Source organism: Poecilia mexicana, unplaced genomic scaffold (assembly GCF_051168715.1).
Source record: "Poecilia mexicana isolate PSO_F unplaced genomic scaffold, ASM5116871v1 scaffold_11, whole genome shotgun sequence".
Lineage (NCBI taxonomy): Eukaryota > Metazoa > Chordata > Actinopteri > Cyprinodontiformes > Poeciliidae > Poecilia > Poecilia mexicana.
Window position 1 is genome coordinate 11,734,582 of NW_028263380.1, and position 22,712 is coordinate 11,757,293.

Sequence of the window (22,712 nt, forward strand, 5' to 3'; positions counted from 1 at the left end):
TAAAAAAAACAACAACAAAAAGAAAATGTGCTTCAACAAATTATAGGTTTGTTTGTTATGGAGCTGAGTTATTGCACCTTTGGGTTTTATTTCTTCTGACAGAACTGTGTTTTTCAGTTGAACATTACATATGGCAAAGATTTCGAAGGGATATAGTGTTTTGCTTTGCTTGTATGACAAAAGCCTGCAACAAAGTATTTCTCTTGTGTTTAAACTTTTAAAACTTATAAAAAAATTTTAGCTGAATTATTGGAAGCATTACAGCAAGGGGTTGTTTTATTTATTTATTTATTTATTGAATTGTAATCCTTGTTTTATTAATCATGATGTACTTAAAATTGTCAAAAAAAAAACAAAAAACAAAGACACAAGCATGGAAAATCAGACATAACAAGAAAACTTACAACAGGAGAGAGCAGTACAGAATTTTAAAAAAAATTAGCTGGAATCAAAAATCCACTATCTCCACATTAATAAATAGAGTACCTTGACCAAGACCTTTGCATCGGACTGCCTGACACATAGAGCTGCAAAACAGCGAAAAGCGCACATACCTCCAAATTGTGCATAGGCTTGTCAACCAAGAATAAGTCGTGGAACTTTTAAAGGGTGCAGTTCAACTGCAGAATGTCGAATTGTCAAAGTGGAGCCTGACATAAATTTCAAGAATGAGTCAGGAATGGGCAAGTGGAGAAAGAGAAGATACAAGTAGAAAAGGTAGAGAAAGACTCTACTAATATACCTGCTTTCAACACCCAGCCAGTCTACATAAACTTCTAATTAATTTGCGTATGCATTAAAATGCTTCCTGACAAGGGAAATCTAAAATGTATGTATTACCTTGTTCAAAATATCTTTACGTCCAGCCACAACTTTCAGTTTGACAAGGAGGAAACCAGTTAATGATTTTTGAAAGACAAACTTACAGACTGATGTATGGTTTGATTTTATGTTATGGCAGTTTTGCCATATAGGGGTTGTTATTTGATAAACGGTAACATTGATTAAATGTACGGTGAGACAAAAAGGTTTTGTACACATCGTTCACCATGCAGGTGTTTACTGATGAACTACAGCCCATATTTCCCCGTTATAAAAAAAAATACTCCTCAAAGAGCAGCTGATGTGTCACCCAACCACACAGGTTGCCCACCTCTTGCTCTCTGTGTCTATGTTAGGTCTCCGAATGCGTCTGGCTCCCAGATGTTCACATTAAATCAATGGCGTCATCACTGTCTCCTCTTTTCCTCCTTTCCTTCAATTTTTTGGACAATCTGGAACGTCTCAGTTTGAGAAGATGCAGACGAGGGCCCAGAAGTATTCCACTTAGTGGAACTATTTCCCCTCGGTAGGAAAATACCAAGCTGCTGGGCTGCTGATGAAAATATCACTCGGAAAAACCAAAAGTGTGTGAGAATGCTTGGCCCCGGGAGGAGACGGGGAAAGAGAAAATGAGAAATGAACGCTTTGTAGAGGAGCTGGCTGCCCCAGGACTGAACCCCTATTATTTACAGAGAGCCCTCTAATCCCTGTCAGAGAGCTGTCAGCCGCTGAGCTGATCTGAGCGGCGTTTCCGTCTCCGCTCTGGCCTCTGTGACCTGACCTCTGTGCAGCATATTGTGCCCGCTTTCACTCCTTCACACTCTCTGTCATTTTCTGTCTCTCAAGCTGATCTTGCTCGCTGTCTTTTTGGACTTGGGCTTATTTACACCGTGTTTTAAAAAAACAAACAAACAAAAAAAAAACACTGTACCTGTTTATCTTGTAGCTGACTTGTCTAGATGACAAGACTCAGGCACTGGATCGAAAATATAATTTCATAAACGTTTCTGGTATAGTTCTGACTGGATATTTGACCTTTCCCCTTGGCAGAATTCATAAAAGTCACTTAAATATTTGTTGGCTTTCCACCACAGGCGCAGTATTAAATCATAGCCCACAAATTTGTCGTTAGATTTGATGTCAGAGCTTTGGGAAAGCTGTTCCAGAAGCTTAACATTTGATTTATCAATACCGAGTCCCGCTCTGATGTGTGTTTGGGATGTGAACGTGGGGCTGGAACCAACAAGTTTTAAGACTTGAAATATTAAATCTTTTGATTAATATTAATATAAAGTTGAAGAATTTGAAAAAAAAAAAAAGTTCTCAATGTTTATATCTTCCTTCACAATAGTCCTTCAGCAAGATGCTGTGATCCTCGGTTAGCGGAGATGTAAAATTATTCTGGATGACAATGGTGTTGTTCAAGTAGTATCCAGTTCATGGCAGGCTTGAGCGCGGTGGCAGAATGACTTAGCAGAGAGAGAGGAACTGGTGAGAGTTGATGGTAAAACGAGTGGAGCTAAATACAGGGCAACCCTGGAAGGTCACGGGCTGAAAACGATTCGAGACTGTGGTGGAGACACAGCTGTAATGAATGGTGTCGATCAAAGCATATTCACGTGTTAAAACGGCCCAGTCGACATCTGGGCCAAAGTCCAATTGAGAAGCTTTAGCAAGTCTTAAAAGTTGATGTACTACAGAGGTGCTTCCTATCCAATCTGACTGAGTGAATGTTTTTTTTTTTTTTCTGATTTTTAGTTGGATCCCTCTCTTTGTTTTCCACAGCTGCTTTGTGTTACTTTCAGGCTAATTTAGCTGTTTATTCGGAGTATCTTATGAAGCTCGAATAAAAACTTGAAATACTTTGTTTGAAGTGTTTCTCAGACATCAATTGCATCATCCTTATCCAAGTTTCAACCATTAACATAAAATCTACAACCCTTGAAAGTGTGTGGCGTCTTTAATTGATTTGTAAAAGGAAAATCTGACACAGGCTTCTTTCTGTGCACACGGGTCAGATCAAACCAGATTTTCGTCGCCCGCCGTGAAAGCTGTAAAACCCTGGGCGCAACACTCAAGAGGACGAGAGGCAGAATCACGCAGCGCATGAAGGGTGAAGTGTGAATGAATGAAGGCCTGATTATAGTAGCTGATCGTCTATGACTTGAGTCTTGCATCACTGCTCAAACTGAAAATCCCCTCATTAAAACCCCCTCAACTGACCAGGAAGTCCTAAAGTCGACCCGTGTTTTGGAAACGCTGAAGCCTCAAAGTCAAGTGAAGGCGATAATCCCTCTTTGATTGGTAAAATTACTTTGAAACAACTTTAGGGGTGGGGAGGTTCCTCTAAAAGATGAATTACTTTTCAAAAAGTGTGGGAACATTTTGGAATTTAGGACTTTGTGAGATTTTCGAATTTTGTCATGACATCCACAAAGGATACGTGTTTTACTAGAGTGAAATGCATTCTTTTTTTCAACCTGCTTTACTAGAATGCCCCTGAACAAAAACCAATGCAATTAGTTGCCTTGTAGAGGTCACCAAATTGAGGTGTTCACTTTGCAACAAGTTGTACAAGGCTCATAGCAAGCATGTGGAATATGGTCAGCCTTTAAAAAAAAAAAAAAAAAGTTTGTTTGTAGCAGCAAAAGACCTAAGACTGGAATAGATGTTCACCTTCCGGCAGCACAATGATCAAACACAAGTAGAGATAGACTTTGATGGTTGCAATCAAAGTCAAAGTCAAGATCCCATTCAGAATCTGTGACAAGACTTGGAAATTGTTGTTCACTACTGAATGAGTTTAAGAAGAATTAAAGAAAAAAATAAAAAAGGAAAATAGTCATCAGATGTAGAAAGCTGGCTGAAACACACGCCAGAATTTTTTGCAGCTGTCAATGCCACAAATGGTAGTTCACTCTCAAAATTATGCGCCACTTTGTTTTGATCTATCTCATAAAAACCCATTAAAATAAAGTCCACGACCACAAAGAGCAGAAATGTGTTCGAGGGGTACGTGTTGTTTTTTTTGTTTTTTTTTCCAAGTCACACCAAGCGCATTTTTGAGCAAGTGTTTGAAAATGGTTAGGAAAAATGAACTCCATTGAAATATGCAAAGCGAACAGTAACACCTGGACCTCAGAGTAAAAGTTCAATTTTATATTTGTGATGTTTTGTTATTTTTGGCAGATTGAAACGCTGCTCAGATATAAATTCAAATGTGAAAAGTTCTTGTGCAGTTCTGTGGAAGTAAAAATTGGAAACCATGTGCTATATGTAGGTTGTACTTAACTTATATGCATGTTGCATATGTGTGTGTGTTTGTGTGTGTTGCAGAGCAAGGGCATGGCTGACTTTGCTCAAACTGGTCCAGTAATTATACTGTCTTTATATAGCTGTGGTCTGAAACTTGTGGACCCAAGAAAACATCTGCTGGTTTCAGGAGATGCAAGAATTCGACATGAACTCAACAGACTTTAATGCAGCTTAATGGTCTTTTTTTTTTTCCTAATGAAGGAGCGAAATTAACATAACACATTGATCAGTCATACTCATATATGCATAAGGTTGCGTACTCAGTAGTACAGCCAGATATAACACCAATTTCCCTGAATTTGGGGTTGATTGACATTAAGTTTCTTAGAACTTTCCTGGAACTTACATGGAATATTGATGAAATTAGATGAAATGGTACACACAGGTACTTTCATATAGCTTAGCATTTATCTTTTTTAAAACTTTTTTTTTTAGAACATAGCAGTGATTTTCTGGAATTTTGAAGGAACTCAGAAAATCTTCAAGGAACTTTTATGAAAGTAGATTAGCACTTTAGGTTTTCATATGAAAAGTATTCTTTAATGGCTTTTCTTTTAATTTATTTCCTTTTTTTTTGTAGAAAGTAAAATGCTGCCTTTGCTTGCACATGTTTACTTACCTATTACTCTACTTGCCACAGGCCAAACTGAAATTTGCTCGAGTTGAAAATGATTTACGCCACAGTTTACTTTCCTTCCCAACAGACTGTTTTTGTTGCTGCATGGAACAGTTGGACAAGATTTAAAGCATTGTTGCTTTATGATCACCTTTTTCCAAACTTCAAGCACTTTGGCTGCACAATAACAGACCAAACAACAGCTTTCAGGCCGATTTAACATAATTACGGGTGTAAAGAATGAAGACACGTCTGTTTATTGCTGCTTCCAATCATTGTTGGTCGTTCCTAATATTTTCCACGCAACAAAAACCGGAATGTTGAATCTTTAAGACGTTTGTTGTTGCTTTTCACTTTAGCACTTTCCCGAACTCTTTCCATTACAGAGTGGCTATTAATCGGAGAGTGATTAATAGCCATTCTGGGTGGATAATCTTAAAGGGCTGCAGGTCACTCCGAGTTGCGGGTCAAAACAGGCTTTTGATGTCTTGAGGTGGGAGGCAGCCAAAAAGGCTTTATAGAGATTCGACTTTGTTTGCCTTCGCTCGCTGGCGGCACGCAGTGAATACGATGGATTTGGGATGCTGCAAGGCCCCGCTCGCAGCTTTTAAACAAAAGCCGTCTTTTAGTGTCTGTCTTTGTGTCAACAATGAGCAAGTCCAGCGGAGGGTTTTTTATTTCAATCCAGCATTTGTTTGGCTGAAATTCAAACCAAACACTGGTCTGATTTCAGTTCTTTCAGTTCTGCGGGGGATACCGACTTGTGTTTTTAAAAAAAACATAAACTTTTTCAGGACATGGAAATGGCTCATCTTTTGGGCTCTCTAGTGGTCTTTTTTTTTTTTTATGGTAGAGACCAGCCCACAGTAGGAATGTCAGCCTTAGGAATGCTTAGACCCGGGTCTCTGAATGGCTTTGACCTCGGGACATGTGATTCGTGAACTTTCTCCATCTGTTTTCGAGAGCGGGTTCACGGTCCATTTAGAATCTAAATGGTACAAACAACATGTATTTTAGAAAAAAAAAAAAACACATTTTCAAACAACACAGCTAAATAGCAGAGGTTTATGATATATAATTTGATCTTTTTCTGCACAACACGTGTCTGTCAAACAGCAGAGGGGTTAATGTGTAATTTAGAAGTGGGATAAGGGGCTGGGTCTCTTAGATAGTTTTCTTTCCCGGTTTCTCGTGAGTCACATGCAAGACTTGTTTTTGTTTTTCTTCCAACATTTGTTCTTTTTGGGTGTTTTGCTAGACTGAGGCAGACTTTTTATTTATTTATTTTTTTTTTCATTTTTTCGAGTTGGAGTTTGACTTAGAAATATATTTGCACGTTGCTTACACACAAAATCTCACTGTGTGACAAAATTAAATGTAAACTTTGGCTTGAGGGATGTCAAAATATGAAATTAAAGTTTTCGGAGGAGATGAGGTCAAAAAAATAGAGCAAAAAAAAAAACATATTAAAATATTGAACATGTTTTCTGAGAGCTTATGATCCTTATTACATCCAGTATATATAGTAGGATAAACAGAGACCAAAGAGGCTTCTGTGATCCTTTAGCATAGGCCAGTCAGCAGTGACAACAGCCTCCGAGAGTTTAATCTGTTTTCTCTTCTGTCTCAATTCATGACAGAAATTATAATGTGGTCAGCTAACAAGCTTGGTGAGCCATGAAGAACAATAAGCACACTGTTTTGCTTTTACTGCTCCCTGTGGACTGTTTGTCAAAAACGTGACGTGCAGAGTTCAACTACTGCAAGGTTGAAAGACGCGAAACGTGCAAACCTATTATGTTGCTCTGGCTTCACTTGTTGAAGTCACACGCTTGCTGCCAGTGTGACCTTTGAAAACCTGTTAGAAACATGAATATGTGGTTCGTGGACAACCTGTGATAACAAATATATCATTTATTGCACTCAGGAAAGATAATGCCTACAATCTGCCTGCGTTTACGTTCCATTCAATTCTACATTCTCACGTGTTATCAGTTGGTAAAGACGTTAACTCCGAAGCCAGTGGCATCATTAGCATCTTTATCGGATTTCGGGGGATTTAAATGTCTGGAATAACGGCAGGTTTGCTGTACGTCTGCAGGTGGGTGGACACGACTTTCACAGGTGCACAGTGAATCCATACATGGTGAAAATAGCTCCCTGCCCTGTAATGAGTGGGTAACAGATGATGACGCAGCGATATGCAGTGAATTCCCATCTGGACTGAAGGGAGTGAGAGAAACCGCTGATGCAAACTCTTATTATGGGTTGTACGAGGCTGACTGACAGTGTAACTAATGGTTGCACAAGCCCAGAACGTGAAGGCTGGCATTATGCATCGAGGTGTGCGTGTGTGAGTGAAGGCTCGGGGTGGTGTTGTGTCAGAATACACAGGTAGAACATTGATTATAGAGCTGAAGCTGACCTCCTCAAACCCTATGAACACTTTCACTATTAATGGACCACACCACACTTATTTAGCAGCGCCTGAAGAGTTATGTTCAGAACTAGAATTTCACGTTATACCAGAAATAAGTAAACATTTAAACTTCATTAATCTCTTGTAGAGAACGTCCGCTCAACATTTCACAATTTCGCTATCTCATGAACAGTGGCAACATACCCTATATAAGTGACTGCAAGAGAAACTTTTGCTACAATGGCTGTCAAATGCCAAAATTTGGAAGTGGACTACAGTGACTTTTCTAGTAGCTAGATGTGGTGATTGTGCAAATTTTAGCTTGGAGATGAACATAAACTACAACCACTAGTCAGTTAAAGCTATTGCTACCATATTTATGCCCGTCTCTATATCTGGGTACATCCTGGGCAGGCTGCCAGTCTATCACAGGGTGATGCAAAGACACAGAACAGACAACCAATTCTTGCACACACTCTGAGTTTTATTCTGACTTGTAATTATCAGAATTCTGCCACCGACTGTAGAAGTAGCAGAATTAGCATAACCCACCTGCTTGTCGTCATCAGTAACTGATGCGCACAAATCTTTATCGCTGTTCTGCTAATGTCGCATAAACAAAATTTTGCAATTGTTGTTCCCATTAAATGAGAAATGTGCTGAAAGTCACATGTGAATAAGCTCGTTTCACGCGATGAGTCATTAAAAATAACGGCATCGACGGATGTAAGCAGTTGCATGAAATACGTCGATGATTCAGCCGTGGCCCTGGCGCTCATCATCTGTGAGACGTCAGAGGACCGTGTTTCCATTAAACAAATTTGTTTTCGTAATTTCAATTTGTGCAATCAAACAATTTGGTTAATCGAACATAGCTACTTAAACTTTACTGTCATATACTAATTTTCCAAGGGCATCCTATAGGTGTCCTTTAATGACCCCTCCCCCCCCAACTCTAGTGGCGCCAGAGGGCCTAGAGCTGAACGTTTGCAATTGTGGTCGCGGTTCACAGTAAAGTCAGTGATGCAATTCTTAGGAGTAATTCTTTCCCAAACTCATTAGGTCTTGTCCTATTTACTGCGGCCGACTGGAATGAAAGTTTCTGGTCTGCAAATGGTTGCTATTGGTTCTTTGCTTCTCAAGCTTCCCTGAGAGAAAACGTGGACGAGAAGGTCAACTTCACGGTTGTGTGGTGTTTCTCATCTCAGACTGTGGGATAATGATGCAGTGCATGACAGACGCAGATGTTTTGTCATGAAATCTTTGTCCAATTATGTTACCCAAATGATTCTACTTATGATCTAGAGTAAAATACACTATCATTATAGTTTATTTAAATCACTAAGCAAGCAAACAGTAATGACAAGGAATATTAAATTGTACGCATCTCTGCATGCATACTCGGAGAGAGTTAATTACCTTCACAGATAATTTCATGGATTAAGATGTTCCAGATGGCAAAATTACTCCCAGATAGTGAATGGACTATAATGCAGGCAAACAGAGTAGCTACTTGTTCTTTTGGCAGCAAATATTTTAAGTCTGAGGACAAAAATGTCACAGAAACATTTGCTGAAGAAACATTCCTATGAATGGAATGGTTTTAAGTCCAGTGGGGTCTGCTGGGCTTCTAAATTCAGATACTGCTTATTACTGAGGGATAACAAACACTTAAAGTTTAACTTCACGTGTTTTGTCCTTTCTTTTTTTTCTTTTTTTTTTGTGCAAAAGAGAAACAAAGAAGATCTCCAGTGCAACAACTCTCACTTCTTGGTTCCAATCCTAACAGACAGAGCAAAGTCATATGAACGTCTTTATTTAGACCAAAGGGGGAAATTATGATGAGAATTCCTTCCAGTCAGTAATTTAGCAATTTTAGACAGAGGGTGTGGAAAGCTCTTCTAGAAATGTTCAGACACATCTAGATTGTGCCACAGTAGCCTCTGGCAAGCAGCCAGTGTCAACCACAGTCAAGCAGACACTGCGTCTTTTACAAGAAAACACATTAAGACTCAGTTGCCAGGAACAATGCTAGCAAATCATTCATCATCTTCAAAGTGGAGGTTCCTATCTTCATTTCTACGCCATACCAGTTCGGCCATTAATCACTCTCCCGCTCTTTCAAAGCACCTGTGTGAGGAAAGGCCTTGGCAGCATAATATCGGCTTTACAGACAGTCGTAACTCTTCCAAACACCTGCCGGGGAGATTTTAATGGAGAGGTTCACAATAAAAATGTGTTACTTTTTGTACCCCAATAGCAATAAAAGACATATAAACTGCTAATACATTGTTTTTTTAAAGGTTTTGTTGGCTCTAGTGGCCTTTATTTGAAAGTAGTTCAACAGGAAAGAGGGGAAGACATGCAGCAAATGTCGCCAGGCCGGGAATCGAACCTGCAACCACAGCCATGAGGACTAGGGCCTCAATACCTGAGTTGTGCTTTGCCCCTGCACCACCACAGCACCCGCTAATACATTGTTTTGACTTGTAACAGTTATAGTTAATAATGTGTGCATGTTTAAAAGTCTTCCTTTTCATTAACTGCGCAATTAGGTTTGTGCGTCACAGTTTGGCGAATAAAAATTTACTCAATAAAGTTCAAGGCAAACATTTTTATAGAGACTATTATGGTGGATAAGCATCCACTTTAATTGTAGAAACACCTGTGGAATATGTTTCAAATATCCCTCTGTGAAGAATTTACTGAGCAGGAGGTTAATGCATTTGGGCGAATGGGTTACCTGTGTTATGTCTACTGGTGACTCATTAAAACAGCCTTGGCAGTGCCAGGGACAGGAGTCAGAGCATGACTGGAAAAAAAGAAAATAACCAGAACTTCACAGTCCAGGAAATAAAATGTTCATTGAGTTGCTGTATTTTATTTAACACTGCGTTTGAAGGTTATTCAAAGTAATTTGAAAGGTGCATGTGCATCCTTTTTTTTTAACCTTTAATTTTCTCGTTTTGATGTTGTCAAGCCAACATAGCATAGTCAGTGATGCTAATAACAGAGGACGTTTCGTCGTAGCTTTTATCCCACCACATATTTTTGCATATTGGCTTAACAGCCACAGGGACCATAACCCTCCTTTGGTGTCCCTTTTGTACATTAGGATACATACACTTAGAAACTACTGGCATAAGGCAAATTTCCTAACAAAATTGCCTAACAACACTGTTTAGCTTGTGTTAGAAATCTGCTTCCGCTACAACTCTTCTTCTACTACCACTTGAGGCAGATTTCCACTCTAGCGACATCTGTTGATTTAAAAGAAAACTGCAGCGTGTGTTGAATGTTTTAACCAGCAGGCCAAAAGCCAATTCTGTTCATCTTGAAGCCAAAAGGTCCTAGTTAAAAAAAACAAAAAACAAAACAAAAACAAAATTGTGCTTCATTATTACAATCACTTTTTTCCAGGAATCATTTGCAGGATTAGAGCTTATCAAAGCAAAAATTATAAAACATATTCATATGAACTCATCCGTCCTAATAACTCAGCGGCATGCCAAAAAAACACTTGTGAAAAGAATGACCTCAGGGAAGTATCCTTTTGAAAGTTGTGCGCCCTCTTGTGACTGATTAAATGTCACATGGATATTACTATATCTTGGTTGAAAATAATGAAAATAAATAAATAAATAAATAAATAAATAAATAAATAAATAAATAAATAAATAAATAAATAAATAAAAATTAAAAACAGTGAAGTGCAATTTGAAACTGTTAGTTAATTCTGTCACAGTTGTACAGGGTTCCACTGCATTGAACTATCCTTTAAAGAATATGTACGCCTTTTACAAACTTTGTGATAAAAACCTACAATGTAAAACTTTTCCCCAACAAAACCTGACTAAAGCACTTATAGCAATCTTAAACAAGAAGGAACTTCTTCAGCCAGTCAGATTTTGTCAGAGTTTTAGTCAACTATGAAAGCTGAAAGGTGGATTAAAAAAAAGACAAATTTAAAAACTGAGATTTGGCTTTAAGTCATGAAACACCTGAGCTGCTCTTCATTTCACAATCTATTAATGTTTTTGTAGGTAAAACATGGATTAATTAAAGAAAATTGATATTTCAAGGTATCCTTTTGGACTAAAATTTCCATGTCTGAATGTATGATACTGTACAAGTAATGAAGTACGTACATCTCATATGAGTTATTTTTTTAAAATTAGCCACAGGAAACTTATGTAGTACCATAGAAGCTACATGTTGACTATGAATTTATTTTTAATCTGAACCTACTGACAACTTCCTTCCTGACAGAGTCAGTCTTGGCATTTGAAACTGGCCACCAGCAGCCAAACCACAGTGACGGTTTCTGTCGCAGAACATGTAAACCTGTTTAGTTTATGAATAATGTGATGCACGGCTCTGTCAAGTATGTCTTGGGAATATTTTGTTCCCAGAGTTGATTCTCTTTCTGCCTCTTCCCCAGACGTACACACACAAAAATACACACGACTGAATTAGCTCACCAGAAGGCCGACCAAAGGAACTGCTAACTCAGTGTTTTGGGCAACAAAACCACCACAAAATGATAAGTCTATCTTCTTTCAAACAATTAGTCATTTTTCATTTTTCTTCATGAATGTGTCAGCGCTGCATTTCAAAGGAGGTGTGTTAAAATTGAGAAATATGTTTGTCTTCAAAAATGAGAAGGTTTCGTGATGGTGTATTATTTCCTTTATCAATGACAGGGAAGCTGTTTGTACTTGATGTTACACACAGAAACATCCCGGGAAAAATAAAACTTTTAGAGGCTGTTAATCTATTTAAGCTTTTTTTTTTGTTCTCACTACTTTGTGTTTTTCTATGAAAAAAAGCCTGGATGAAAGTGAAGAAACCTGAACAAGACATGAATACTTCTCCGAGATATTCTAAGTTTTGATTTTCAAACACTTGAATCGTTATAAGCCGGTTACTTATTTTACTTTGACTGTCATTACAAGTCCATTTGGACACTCCGGTTGCAACCAATTAAAACAGGAAATGGCGTCAGACCTCGTCTTGATTCTGATACTAACTTGATGTATGGACTTAACGTACATCATCTCACACAACGTCATTGGTAACTTGAATAGATAATGAATAGTGTCTGTGTACTGGTAATAAGCTATTTTTTTACCTGACCCCTCACCATTCTATGTCAAAATATTTATAGGAGATTTGCAATATCTTGTTGACTGTATGCCAGAAAGACGTTAGGTAGCTCTGAATGTAAGAGTAGTCGATCCCAGCAGTAGCATAAATAAGGGGGGCAGTAAGTGTAAGTTTTTATTTGAGAGAGCAGTTCTCCTTGTCTTTATTTGATGAAGTTGGATTGGTCTGAAGCCCCACGAGCTGATGGCGCAATAAATAATGCCGCAAAACAGTTGGCGGAGAAACATGACAATCCTCTTCACAACATCAAGATTGAAGTTAAGTGTCTTCAGTCTGAGACGTCATAAATTGCACTGCATCAAACTCAAAGTGCCAGAGATCATTTCTGTCCAGTGCATTAACAATGACCCAATTACAGTTAGTCTGTTTATACTTTACCTATGCAAATGTATACAACTTGATACATTTTGATTCAGTTCAACAAATTTTGTCTTTTCTTCCTAATTTGTGATTAGCTAAAACCTAAAAGCTAGAACATGTTAAACCCACTTCATGCGGTTTCTCAACTTAGGCTAAACAGGGCGACTGCTGTGAACTCAACTCTCGAGTTTTTTTTTTTTTTGGTGCGTCTTTACAAAACACATTTGCCTTCTCTCTTCCTCATTTCTTTACAGGAAGTAAGTTTGCAGTATGATGCAGGGCTGTCACCGCACTCTACATGTCATTCTGGTAAAGTCTTGCTAACATGAAACAGCTCTGGGTCTAGACTCTGCGGCGGCTGCCACCGTGGCCCTGTTTTAACGATGACTTTTGTCACCTCATTTGAAACACCTGCAATGAACTACTAATTCTATGGGTATGTTGAATACTTTTCATATCTGCTACTTGGTTTATGTACAGATTGTTACTTCTTCATACCAGATAAAGGAACGTTGTGTAAAGTAGCTTTGGATCAAATATACAAGGTCTGATTTACGTATACAGATAGATTTTCAGTCCTTCTTCCTGGGCGCTACACAGAACATGTAAAGTTAGCAGTTTGAATGGTTGGGTTTACGTAAAATGACACTTCAATCTGCCTCTATCAGTTGACTACACCAAGCTGGAAGCTGCAATGGAAAATTCTGGCCGATAGCATCTAACCTCAGCTTCCCCATTCTGAACTGAGAGATGAGATAGCTCATTGGTCAGCTCGCAGTGAGATTCAGAACTTTAAGTGCTTGAGACTGGGAAGACTTTAAGGAGCTGCATATGAAGACATTATTGCATGTCTGTCTGTTGACTTCAGGCTGGAGTCTGGTCCCCCTGGAGGATGGGGAACATGATGCGAGGCGCTAGTGACAGCAGCAAGGTCAACACTGACAACCCTGACAGTGCTCAGAAGGGTAAGGTCACCCCTAAAAAATTCAAAACTTAGAAGTGTATTTGCGAAGTTACTTTATTTGAAAAAAAAAATAAAAAGGTTAAATCTTTATGTGCTGCTATCAGTTATATAGTTTTGCAATTAAAAATTAGAATGAAACATTGCAAAATGCTGGTCTGCACATGTTTTGACAACTGAAGCGTCCCCTCAGTGACCAAAAGTGAGAAAAAAAAAACAAAACACAAGTAGTAATTTTGAATTTTAAAATACTGTGGTCAATTGTAAATTTAATATTTTTATTGTTAAAAAAAATCAAAGAATAAGTCACAAAGAGAAATAACTTCTTTCTGCTCCCATTTTGACACCTTACACTGGTAAAACAAAGGCTTCATCCTATGACATCACTGGTCAGTTAGGGTCTGGGTGAGTTCAACGTTGAATTCACAGAATCAGCTGTCCGTCTAGAAAGATTTCGAGCAAAAAAAAACAATCCTCCTTTTTTCTCTTTGTTGGTGATTTTTCATTTTCATCATCTTAAGCGTGAAAAGAAAATCTAGATTTTAATCTAACTGAAAGGCAACAACTTGTATTTCAATTTTAAATTCAGTATTTATAAAGGAAATTGAAATGATCCGCCTCTTTTTGTTGTTGTTGTTGTTTTTTTTTATCAAAACATCCACAGCCATCTCTAAAAATACGCAGCATTATTTCATTAGTTAACTACCTTCTGAACAGAATAACAATTCATATTCAAATGAAAGTAAGCAAACATCCGGAAGTGCATGCTTTTTAGATGTGAGGCCTGTGCAAAGTCAGTATTTATAATGTTCGCAAATGTCCACTTTTGTCGTCAGGTTCTGATGATGACATAGTAGTTGTGATCGACGATTACCCCTCTTTGGAAATCAGCGAGCCCATTTACAAAATGGGGGAGAAACTCAGAGTCATTGCACAGTAAGATTTTTGTTTAAATTCTCAACAAATTTAAAATGATCATGAGAAAACGGTCAAAAGAAGGAGTCAATTTATTGTGCAAGAACTCATTATGGAGAAGCTCTTAGAAAGGTCAGCTATTAATTCCTCTTTTCTTCCTAACCCAGGGAAGCTTATTGGTGGAGAGTTCGCTCTATTGATACAGGGAAGGAGAACTATATACCCAACAGCCATGTGGTGAGAGTTTACCACGGGTGAGTGGAACTTCATGTTCTTTCTAAAGCTGACTATCACAGCGCATACTTAAAAATAAAATAAAAATAAATAACAAAAGCTCTTAGTCTTTCTTATCACCACATGTACATAATAAGTCTACTTCTCTGCAATCTCAGTTCTGGAAACATTTTTGTGTTGCTGATCATGTTTACTGTGTTGTCAGGTGGCTGTTTGAGGGGGTGGGAAGGCAGAAAGCCGAAGAGCTGCTTCTTCTACCTGGTAATAGAGTGGGATCGTTTCTGGTGCGAGAAAGCACCAGCGAGAGAGGTAGGAACACACGCAGCTACGCAGCCAGCACTGGTGTTTGACACGGGCAGCGTGGCTTACCGCCCAGGGTGGCATGACCTGAGACCCTAGTGCTTATTTGTTTCCTACTACATGTCAGTTCGACGGGGAGGCAGCTCCCCACTGCAGCAGGACCGAAATGGGGTTTTGTTCCATTGTACAACGGATCCCACTTCAGCTATTTTTAGAACAAAGCTCTTACCGACCTATCCTAACCCTTGACCTCAAGCATGTTAGGCATCGCAACAGCCAGCTCCATGCTCGCCATGTCTTGTTGTTTTTGTGTAGCTCAGTTGCTGCTTTACATTGCCATATTTGGTCCTGGTACAGTTAGTAAAATATTTATTTCAATATTTTCTTGCGCAAATATATTTCGTCACTCACTGACGAGCTTCAGGAACTTCATTTCTCTCAAAGTTGAAACACTAAAGAAGGAACAAACTAAAATAATACCAAAAAAAAAAAAAAAAAAAACCGGATAGACTTTGTTTTATTCAAATAACAATGAAACAGTTTTGTAAGTAGTTCCTTCGCTAAACTTGCTGCAAAGACAAATACAAGTCTCTGGCTTTGCTATTTCTGCGTTTACTTGAGTCAACATTCTCAGTGTGACTGAAATTAAAAATCGAAATGTTAGGGATAGTAGAGACGGCTGTAGGGTGAAACAGTGGTGTGAACTTTGCCATTAAAACCAGGAATTGCTGTGTGCAGTTACATCTCTTCTGCATGCACCTGTGGGGGGTTTTAAAGCCTTAATCCTGTAAACGTGCCGTAAACATGTGGAAACCTGCAGGACCAAAGTGGACTTCTGAAATCTTGAAACAACTCCAATCTCAAAATGATCATAGCTATTTATACGAACATTATTCACAAAAGCCAACGATAATTTAAGTGAACCAGGGAGGTATGAAGTAAGCAATCCACCAATTGTTATCCTACGAAAAACATATTCAGAGAAAAGAACAAGTTAGGTGTTTCCGTTCCGAGTAACTGCCTGTATAAAAGTAAAGATGTCTATTAAAAAACGTACATCATTTTATGATTTTGTCACTTGTCTGTTTTGCTGACCGGAAACTTTGTAGTTGCTCCGTTTTGGAGTATGTTTCACACAGGAAGATCACTATTGGTACATCGCTCGCCACATCCGTTTAGCACATAAATGGTCATTAGGTTTTATGCAAAATTGAGCTCATATTATTTTAGAGATTGGATCTATTTTATGATGATAGAAATGCACTTTGGTTTTGGCCACTGTTGTACTAACCAGTAGGTTCAGCCTCCTGGACAAATGTATTTTTTTATTAAGACACCCATAGAGTTATTAACAGCCAGTAGGACATTAATAGCTCATAACTTTTTTACTTAAGAATCCCTTTAAAAAGGCCTAAACTTTAAAATGCTGCTTTATATATTTTTTGTGTCTTTGTTGTGAGCAGCTGAGCACACAATCAGCTTGTCAAACAACATCAACTTAGTACACAATGTACTTTCTCGATGCTTTGCCTCACTTTTCTTTTCCACATGTGTGGTCATCTACAAATGTACCGTGTGATTTCCTCAGGTCTGTATTCGCTCTCGGTGAAGCACAGGGCAGTGAAGCACTATCGAATCTTCAGACTGGACAACAGCTGGTACTACATCTCACCGAAGCTCACTTTCCAATGTCTTGAAGACATGATCAATCATTACTCTGGTAGGTGGACGCACTGAAAGCTCACGAACCGACTTGTTTACTCTGAGTTGCTGAAAATAATATTCGTAGCCTCAAAATAGAAACCTTTCTTATCGATCATAACATTATAAGTCTACTTCCGGCACTCAGACAACACTTTTGGAACAAACAGGAAATTAAGTAAGCTATGCATGACTGATAATCACTTGGCATGCGCAAGCTGTCAAATAAAGTGGTGATAGCTGAAAGAGTGCGATCGCTATGAGGCCAGGATTGAACCCCAGACTTTCACAGTTTGGTTTGAGTGGCATTTGCTTGGGCAGCAGAGTGTGTGAAGACAGAATGCAAATAATGCAACCTAAAATTGGTTTTATTGGGTTTATTTTATTTCCCCTCTGTCTCCCTCCACAGATTCTGCAGATGGGCTGTGCTGCACGCTCACCACCCCTTGTCTGTCGGGAAAAGCTGAGGCGCCAGAAACAAATCCTGGGCCGCCACCTGTCGTCATGCGACACAACTTTGACTGGAAGAGAATAGACAGGTAGAGAAGAGACGTCAAAATCACATGGCTCTAGTTTATTTATGCAAGGATGAAAAGGTTGCTGATCAAAATGTCTTAAATGGGAACAAGTTGTAGTGCATAAGATAAGTAAAGAAAGGGGCACAAAACAAAATAGAGAACTAAAATTACGCAACACATTTTCAACATACCACAATCTTGTGACAAAAAGATGCTAGCAATATGAAAGACTTACAGACGCAAAATTGTGCAAAATTGACCTCAGACTAGTAAAAAAACAAAAAAACACCTGCATTATGTTGCGAGAACAAAATTCAAATTCACTTCAGAAATGAGAGAAAGTGCAAAAAATGCAATCTTCTAAAAATATAAATTTATGCAAAAGGGTTAGTGACTCGAACATAACGGAAACTGTGGTTATTTATATCTAGTTCAAGAAAAAGGAAGCATTAGATTTTCAAAAAATATATGTAAAAATAAATTTACTCTAGACTTCTTTTTTTCATAACATATTGTTTTAAATGAATTTTGTTGGTGTGGGTTTGTCAACGGGTTTAACAGGAAACAACTGGTCAGCACAGACAGCCAGAGCGACAACATGGTGAGCTACGGCGTGAGGAACAGCATCGCTGCTTATTTGTCCTTTTCTGGCCAAGAAGACCCTCAGCAGCGAGGCGATCGCAGGAAGAAGAAATCCAGATCTGTGTATGTGATTCCAGAAAGCAATAACGCAAACACTGAGTATGAGGACGACTTCTAGAGACGGCAGCAGCTTGGTTCAAATGAATTAAAAAAATAATAATAATGTTTGAGCAGAGGCCTGCAGAGACTCTCAGATATCTACTACAGCTCCCAAACGTCGGCCGAGGAATCCTCTGGCTCGGCTCCGGCCAGATTACCTCAAATCATGAAAGTGAGTTGAAGTAACAGCACTTTGAAATCTTTTAACAGTAAGTTACACATGTACTCATGCTTCAAAGACGAACGAAATATGTCTTTTACGTGAGCCGTGCGAATGAGTCAGACGAGCGGGTGCCGCACATTGGCTTCAACAATAACGACAAGCATTATTCAAATACAAAGTAGTCCACAGAAATTGTTGGGAGGAAGTATCTGGACTGCTAGTACCTGCTCAAACTACTTCCCTTTGTCAGTTGGAGATGAATGCTGGTATGTATACGAATACATGTTTGCTACTTTTGTTCATCTTTACCTCATGACGTTGACGAGATTAATGTTTTAGCTCACAAAAGCTCATCTGATTATGTCGCAGCGTTCTGCGTGTTCCGTGTGTTTCTATGGTTTATGAAGGATTGTCTTTAATATAAAAATGCTCAGACATATGTTTGCACTGGTGAAAATTCGCTCATCCCGCCATACCAAATGCTTGAGAGGAAGGTTGTTTGACCTACTTTTTGATTATCTAGTATACATGAAGCTTAACCATAATTTGTCAGGTGTTAAATGTGGAAAAAAGAAAACAGAAAAACTAGTGCCATTGTGGGAAAAAAGGTCCTTTAGTGGGTTTAGGCTACAATCCATACGATTTAGTTAGTGCCGTGCTTCTGTTTTGGGACAAATGTGACCCAAATGTCATGTTTTTTTTTTTTTTTGCTTGTTGTAACTGTTATGACATTGCTTGAACCACCAGACTGAAAAATTATATTTATGAATACACCAGCTTTTTCTTTTCGTCTGGTATGAGGAGACTGAGCTTTTGACTAAAACAATTAAGGTGATGCAGGAGTTCCTTTTTATGTGCATTTTTAAAGTCAACCGAAGGTTAAAATTGTGTCTTGAAGTCACGAGAAAGTGTGAAACTGCTGTTCTGCTTTAACTACAAAAATAAGACACATTGCTTTAGCACACATTTTTCCACTAATTTCTGAAAAAGTTAGTCTTATAATATTGGTAATATGTACAGCTTAGTTATCTTCTATCTTTTCGAATTGAACAACTACCTTTGTATAGTCATTTATATATTTACTCTCAAAGCGGTTAGCATGAAGGTGTGCCGTGCTTCTGTTAATATATATATATATATATATATATATATATATATATATATATATATATATATATATATATATATATATATATACACACATATTAGCTTTTTTAACTATCTCTTTGAAATATATTTATGTGTGTTTTAACTGTGCTTCAAACGGCACAAGTTGCCAAATGTGGTAATTACGTTGTTTAGCTTGTAAGGTCAAAAAAAAAACACCATGTGTTACGTGTGTGTGTGCTATAATACTGTGAAGATTAAAAAGTGCCTTGAAACTACTGTGCGGTTTTTACTTTTCAAAAACTTTCCACTGAAATATTGTCTTTTCAACCCTGTTTGATCAGAAGATGACCAGACGGACTCTGCATGTCAGTGAACAGTCATCCGCTATTACAGCGGAAATAGTTGTAATGGAAAATGAACACATTTATCAACATGATTAAACTGGGTGCTAAAACAAGTTCCTCTTATGCATATTGCACTTACAGGCCATTAAATATTAATAACCACAGGTACAAAGAGGTTTCTATGTATGAGGCAAATTTTGATGTGGAAATTGTATTCTCACCACTATAAATGTTTTTATTTTTCTGCCTAAGGTTATCTACGAGTATTTATGGCTCCTTGGTGTCAGTGATAGTTTAAAGGTGTTATGATCAGGCCTTGCAATTGAATGGTGAAGTAGAGCTAAGCCACATGTTAGTTGCAGAGGAAAAGGTCACATTAATTACGTGGTAGGCATGTTGAAACGCCGTGTTTCAAAATCATCCGTTACAAAATGAACAAAAAAACAAAAACAAAAAAAAAAACAGAATTTTGCAACATGAAATTAACTCTAAATGATGTTTCCTGTCTTTTGGTCTTTGCAAACCAGTGTGGTATTCTACGACTTTGTTTCACCGTGTTTTAAAAGCAGTAAAAGTGAAGATAAAATACTGGTATTCTGACATTCATTTGGCTCAGACACCAAGAAAGATAGTTTAATCGGTTTGATCTTTGGAAAAAAAAAAAAAAAAAAGTCCTGTAAGTATTTTGCAGTTAAAACCCCACAGAAACAATGTAGTTTCTTACACAAGAAATCTATAAGCTCACAAGCGAGGACAGAAGGTACTTTGTTGCTCTTCCTCCTGACTGCTAGGCCTACAATCATATTTGGATTTTTCCTTTTTCTTGAAGCCAAGATTCCATTTGCCTGATAGCCTTGTGGGAAAAAAAGAACTTTTTTTTTTTAAACAAGAATGTCTTTTCTCGTGGAAGATGAGAGACCTAATCTCTTCACCTATTTATTTTCATGAATTTCCTCGATTTCTGTTGCTGGATATTTGGGTAAAGTCAGAGTGCTCATTCACTGCTACGCATCTAAGAAAGATCTTTTTAACAAGAAAGTTGTCTACTCTTTAAAATAACTGCCAGTCATGCTCTTCTCTACGTCATCATAAATACTTAGAGAAGTGTTTCCATTTTAGGGAGGCATGAGTTCAGAATGATGTGTTCTCGGTTTGGGCCTCGGTGAAAGTCTTGCTTATGTTGTGCTTTAAAAAAAAAAAATTAATCCGTTAAGGTTTGATTATTACAAGAAATATAGGTTTTCTCGCCCTACAATAGAGTATGTATAATGTGTTTGGACTTCACAGAGTAAAGTCAGTGTAAAGCTGTGGTCATTTAGCTTTACATGGCTCTGACAAGTTACAATGGTTTACTAAGTTTGAATGCATTAATCATTTTTTATAGGAAAGTTTTCATTTATATACAGAAATATCTGTAAATTCATGTTACTGTTCAATCTTCTTGTTGCCAACCTTTGCGTTTCCAGCTAGTTTCCTGTTGCTCTTGTCACATGTTTGTGCTCTTTGCTCCAATGAAAATGGGAAAGAGGACTCTTTTGGTAAAAGTTTGGAAAACATACCCCATAATAATTAAAATTCCTTTGGCTCCTCTTAACTTTGAGCCTCGAGCCTCCTGATCAAAGGTCCATTCCCGGGTCTTGTCACAGGCAGAAAAGACAGGAAGATGCAAGCTTACATTTTACCCATAATGGGGTAATTTTAAAAAAAAGTTGCTGCTCACCCACACATATTTTTCCTCAAAGTTGGCAGCCCTGCCAATCTTATTAATGTTTTCATTAACTTTACAAGCCGACAAGTGTGTGATCAGTCAAGTCGAGCTCAGCACTTTCTCTCCTGTAAAACAAAAGGATGTGAGGGTTGTGTAAGCTTGTTACAAGCGCTCGTTAAATGTCTGCAGGCTACTGATTGGAGTGAAGTCGAAGCGCGTGTTTGCTTCCGTGTGCTGGAACGGAACAGCCACTGATGCAGACTCAAACATCTGGTGGCCCTAATGCAACACGTAGAGACGGCTGCCCAGTCAGCATTACTCGCCGCTCACGTCCGAGTGTTTCACTGTAGGCAAGACATTCCTGCAAAGAAACCGGGGTGAAAGTGACGTTCAGGCTTTGCTTTGTCTATCATTTCATTTTCACAGTTCAGTGTTAGCATTATTCTACTTCCCTTAGTTCCCACTTTTCAAAATTTTTCGGCAAAGAGGTCTTGTCACATTTATATCCTGGAAAAAGCAGGAAGTCACTCACTATTAGCAGAAAGTTGCTAAAATCTTGGACTGCTAAGATAAAGTGTAATGTGCCAGTTTCATTTATTTTATGGGAATTGTCCCAAATAATGCGTTACGAGGGATTTCGTTAAAAGAGATATTCATTTCTTAACTTTTTTCCAGACAAAATAAAAGTGCTTAAATATGTTAAATACAAAGTTTTATTTTTATTTTTTTAAAATATTAGTGTGATATTATGCTTCTTCATCATCAAAGGTGAATTTAATTGAAGGATTTTCACTCATCCTCGCGAAATGTTCCAAAATACGTGCATGTTGCTGTGGGGGGGAGGGGGGAAAAGTAATTTCTGCCCGCAGCAATCAAAATGAGAGCAAAGCAGCTCCTCACAGTTCCTCACAGTTCTTTCTGACCACAGCTATGTCACTTTCACATTAGTGTAGATTTGAGAAAATCATATCTTTAGCATTTACTGTAAAACTGCTGCAGACAGGACAGATACACCAGTGTCTCTTTGCCAACAAATCTGTGCACAACATGAAACCAAACGCTTTCATGGGAGCAAAAGGGGAATTATTGAATTTCAAAGGTAACTAAATAAACAAGATATCCTCCCAATGCTTGTCCTGTTGTGCAGAAAAGGCTCAGGGGTTCAAGCTGACTTTTTTAGATGAACAAAGAGGATTAAATTTAAGAAAAAAATATTATTTTACAGGGAATTTAACCCCCAAATAAAATATTAGAAGTGTACTCTCCTCTAAAGTCAACAAATGAGGCCTGTGAACATTTGCTCTTTCAGGGGGAAGGAA

The 22,712-nt window shown here is 38.2% G+C and overlaps 1 protein-coding gene across 1 annotated transcript; it reads left to right on the forward strand.

Moving 5' to 3' along the window:
- Positions 1–12,907: 12,907 nt before the first annotated feature.
- Positions 12,908–19,616, forward strand: sla1a (Src like adaptor 1a). Its single transcript, XM_014995169.2, has 8 exons — positions 12,908–13,134; positions 13,567–13,663; positions 14,496–14,595; positions 14,742–14,828; positions 15,014–15,117; positions 16,697–16,828; positions 17,219–17,348; positions 17,889–19,616. Exons 2-8 carry the CDS (start codon positions 13,591–13,593, stop codon positions 18,085–18,087), a joined length of 825 nt encoding a protein of 274 aa, XP_014850655.1. The 5' UTR covers positions 12,908–13,134; positions 13,567–13,590; the 3' UTR covers positions 18,088–19,616.
- The last annotated feature ends 3,096 nt before the right edge of the window (positions 19,617–22,712 follow it).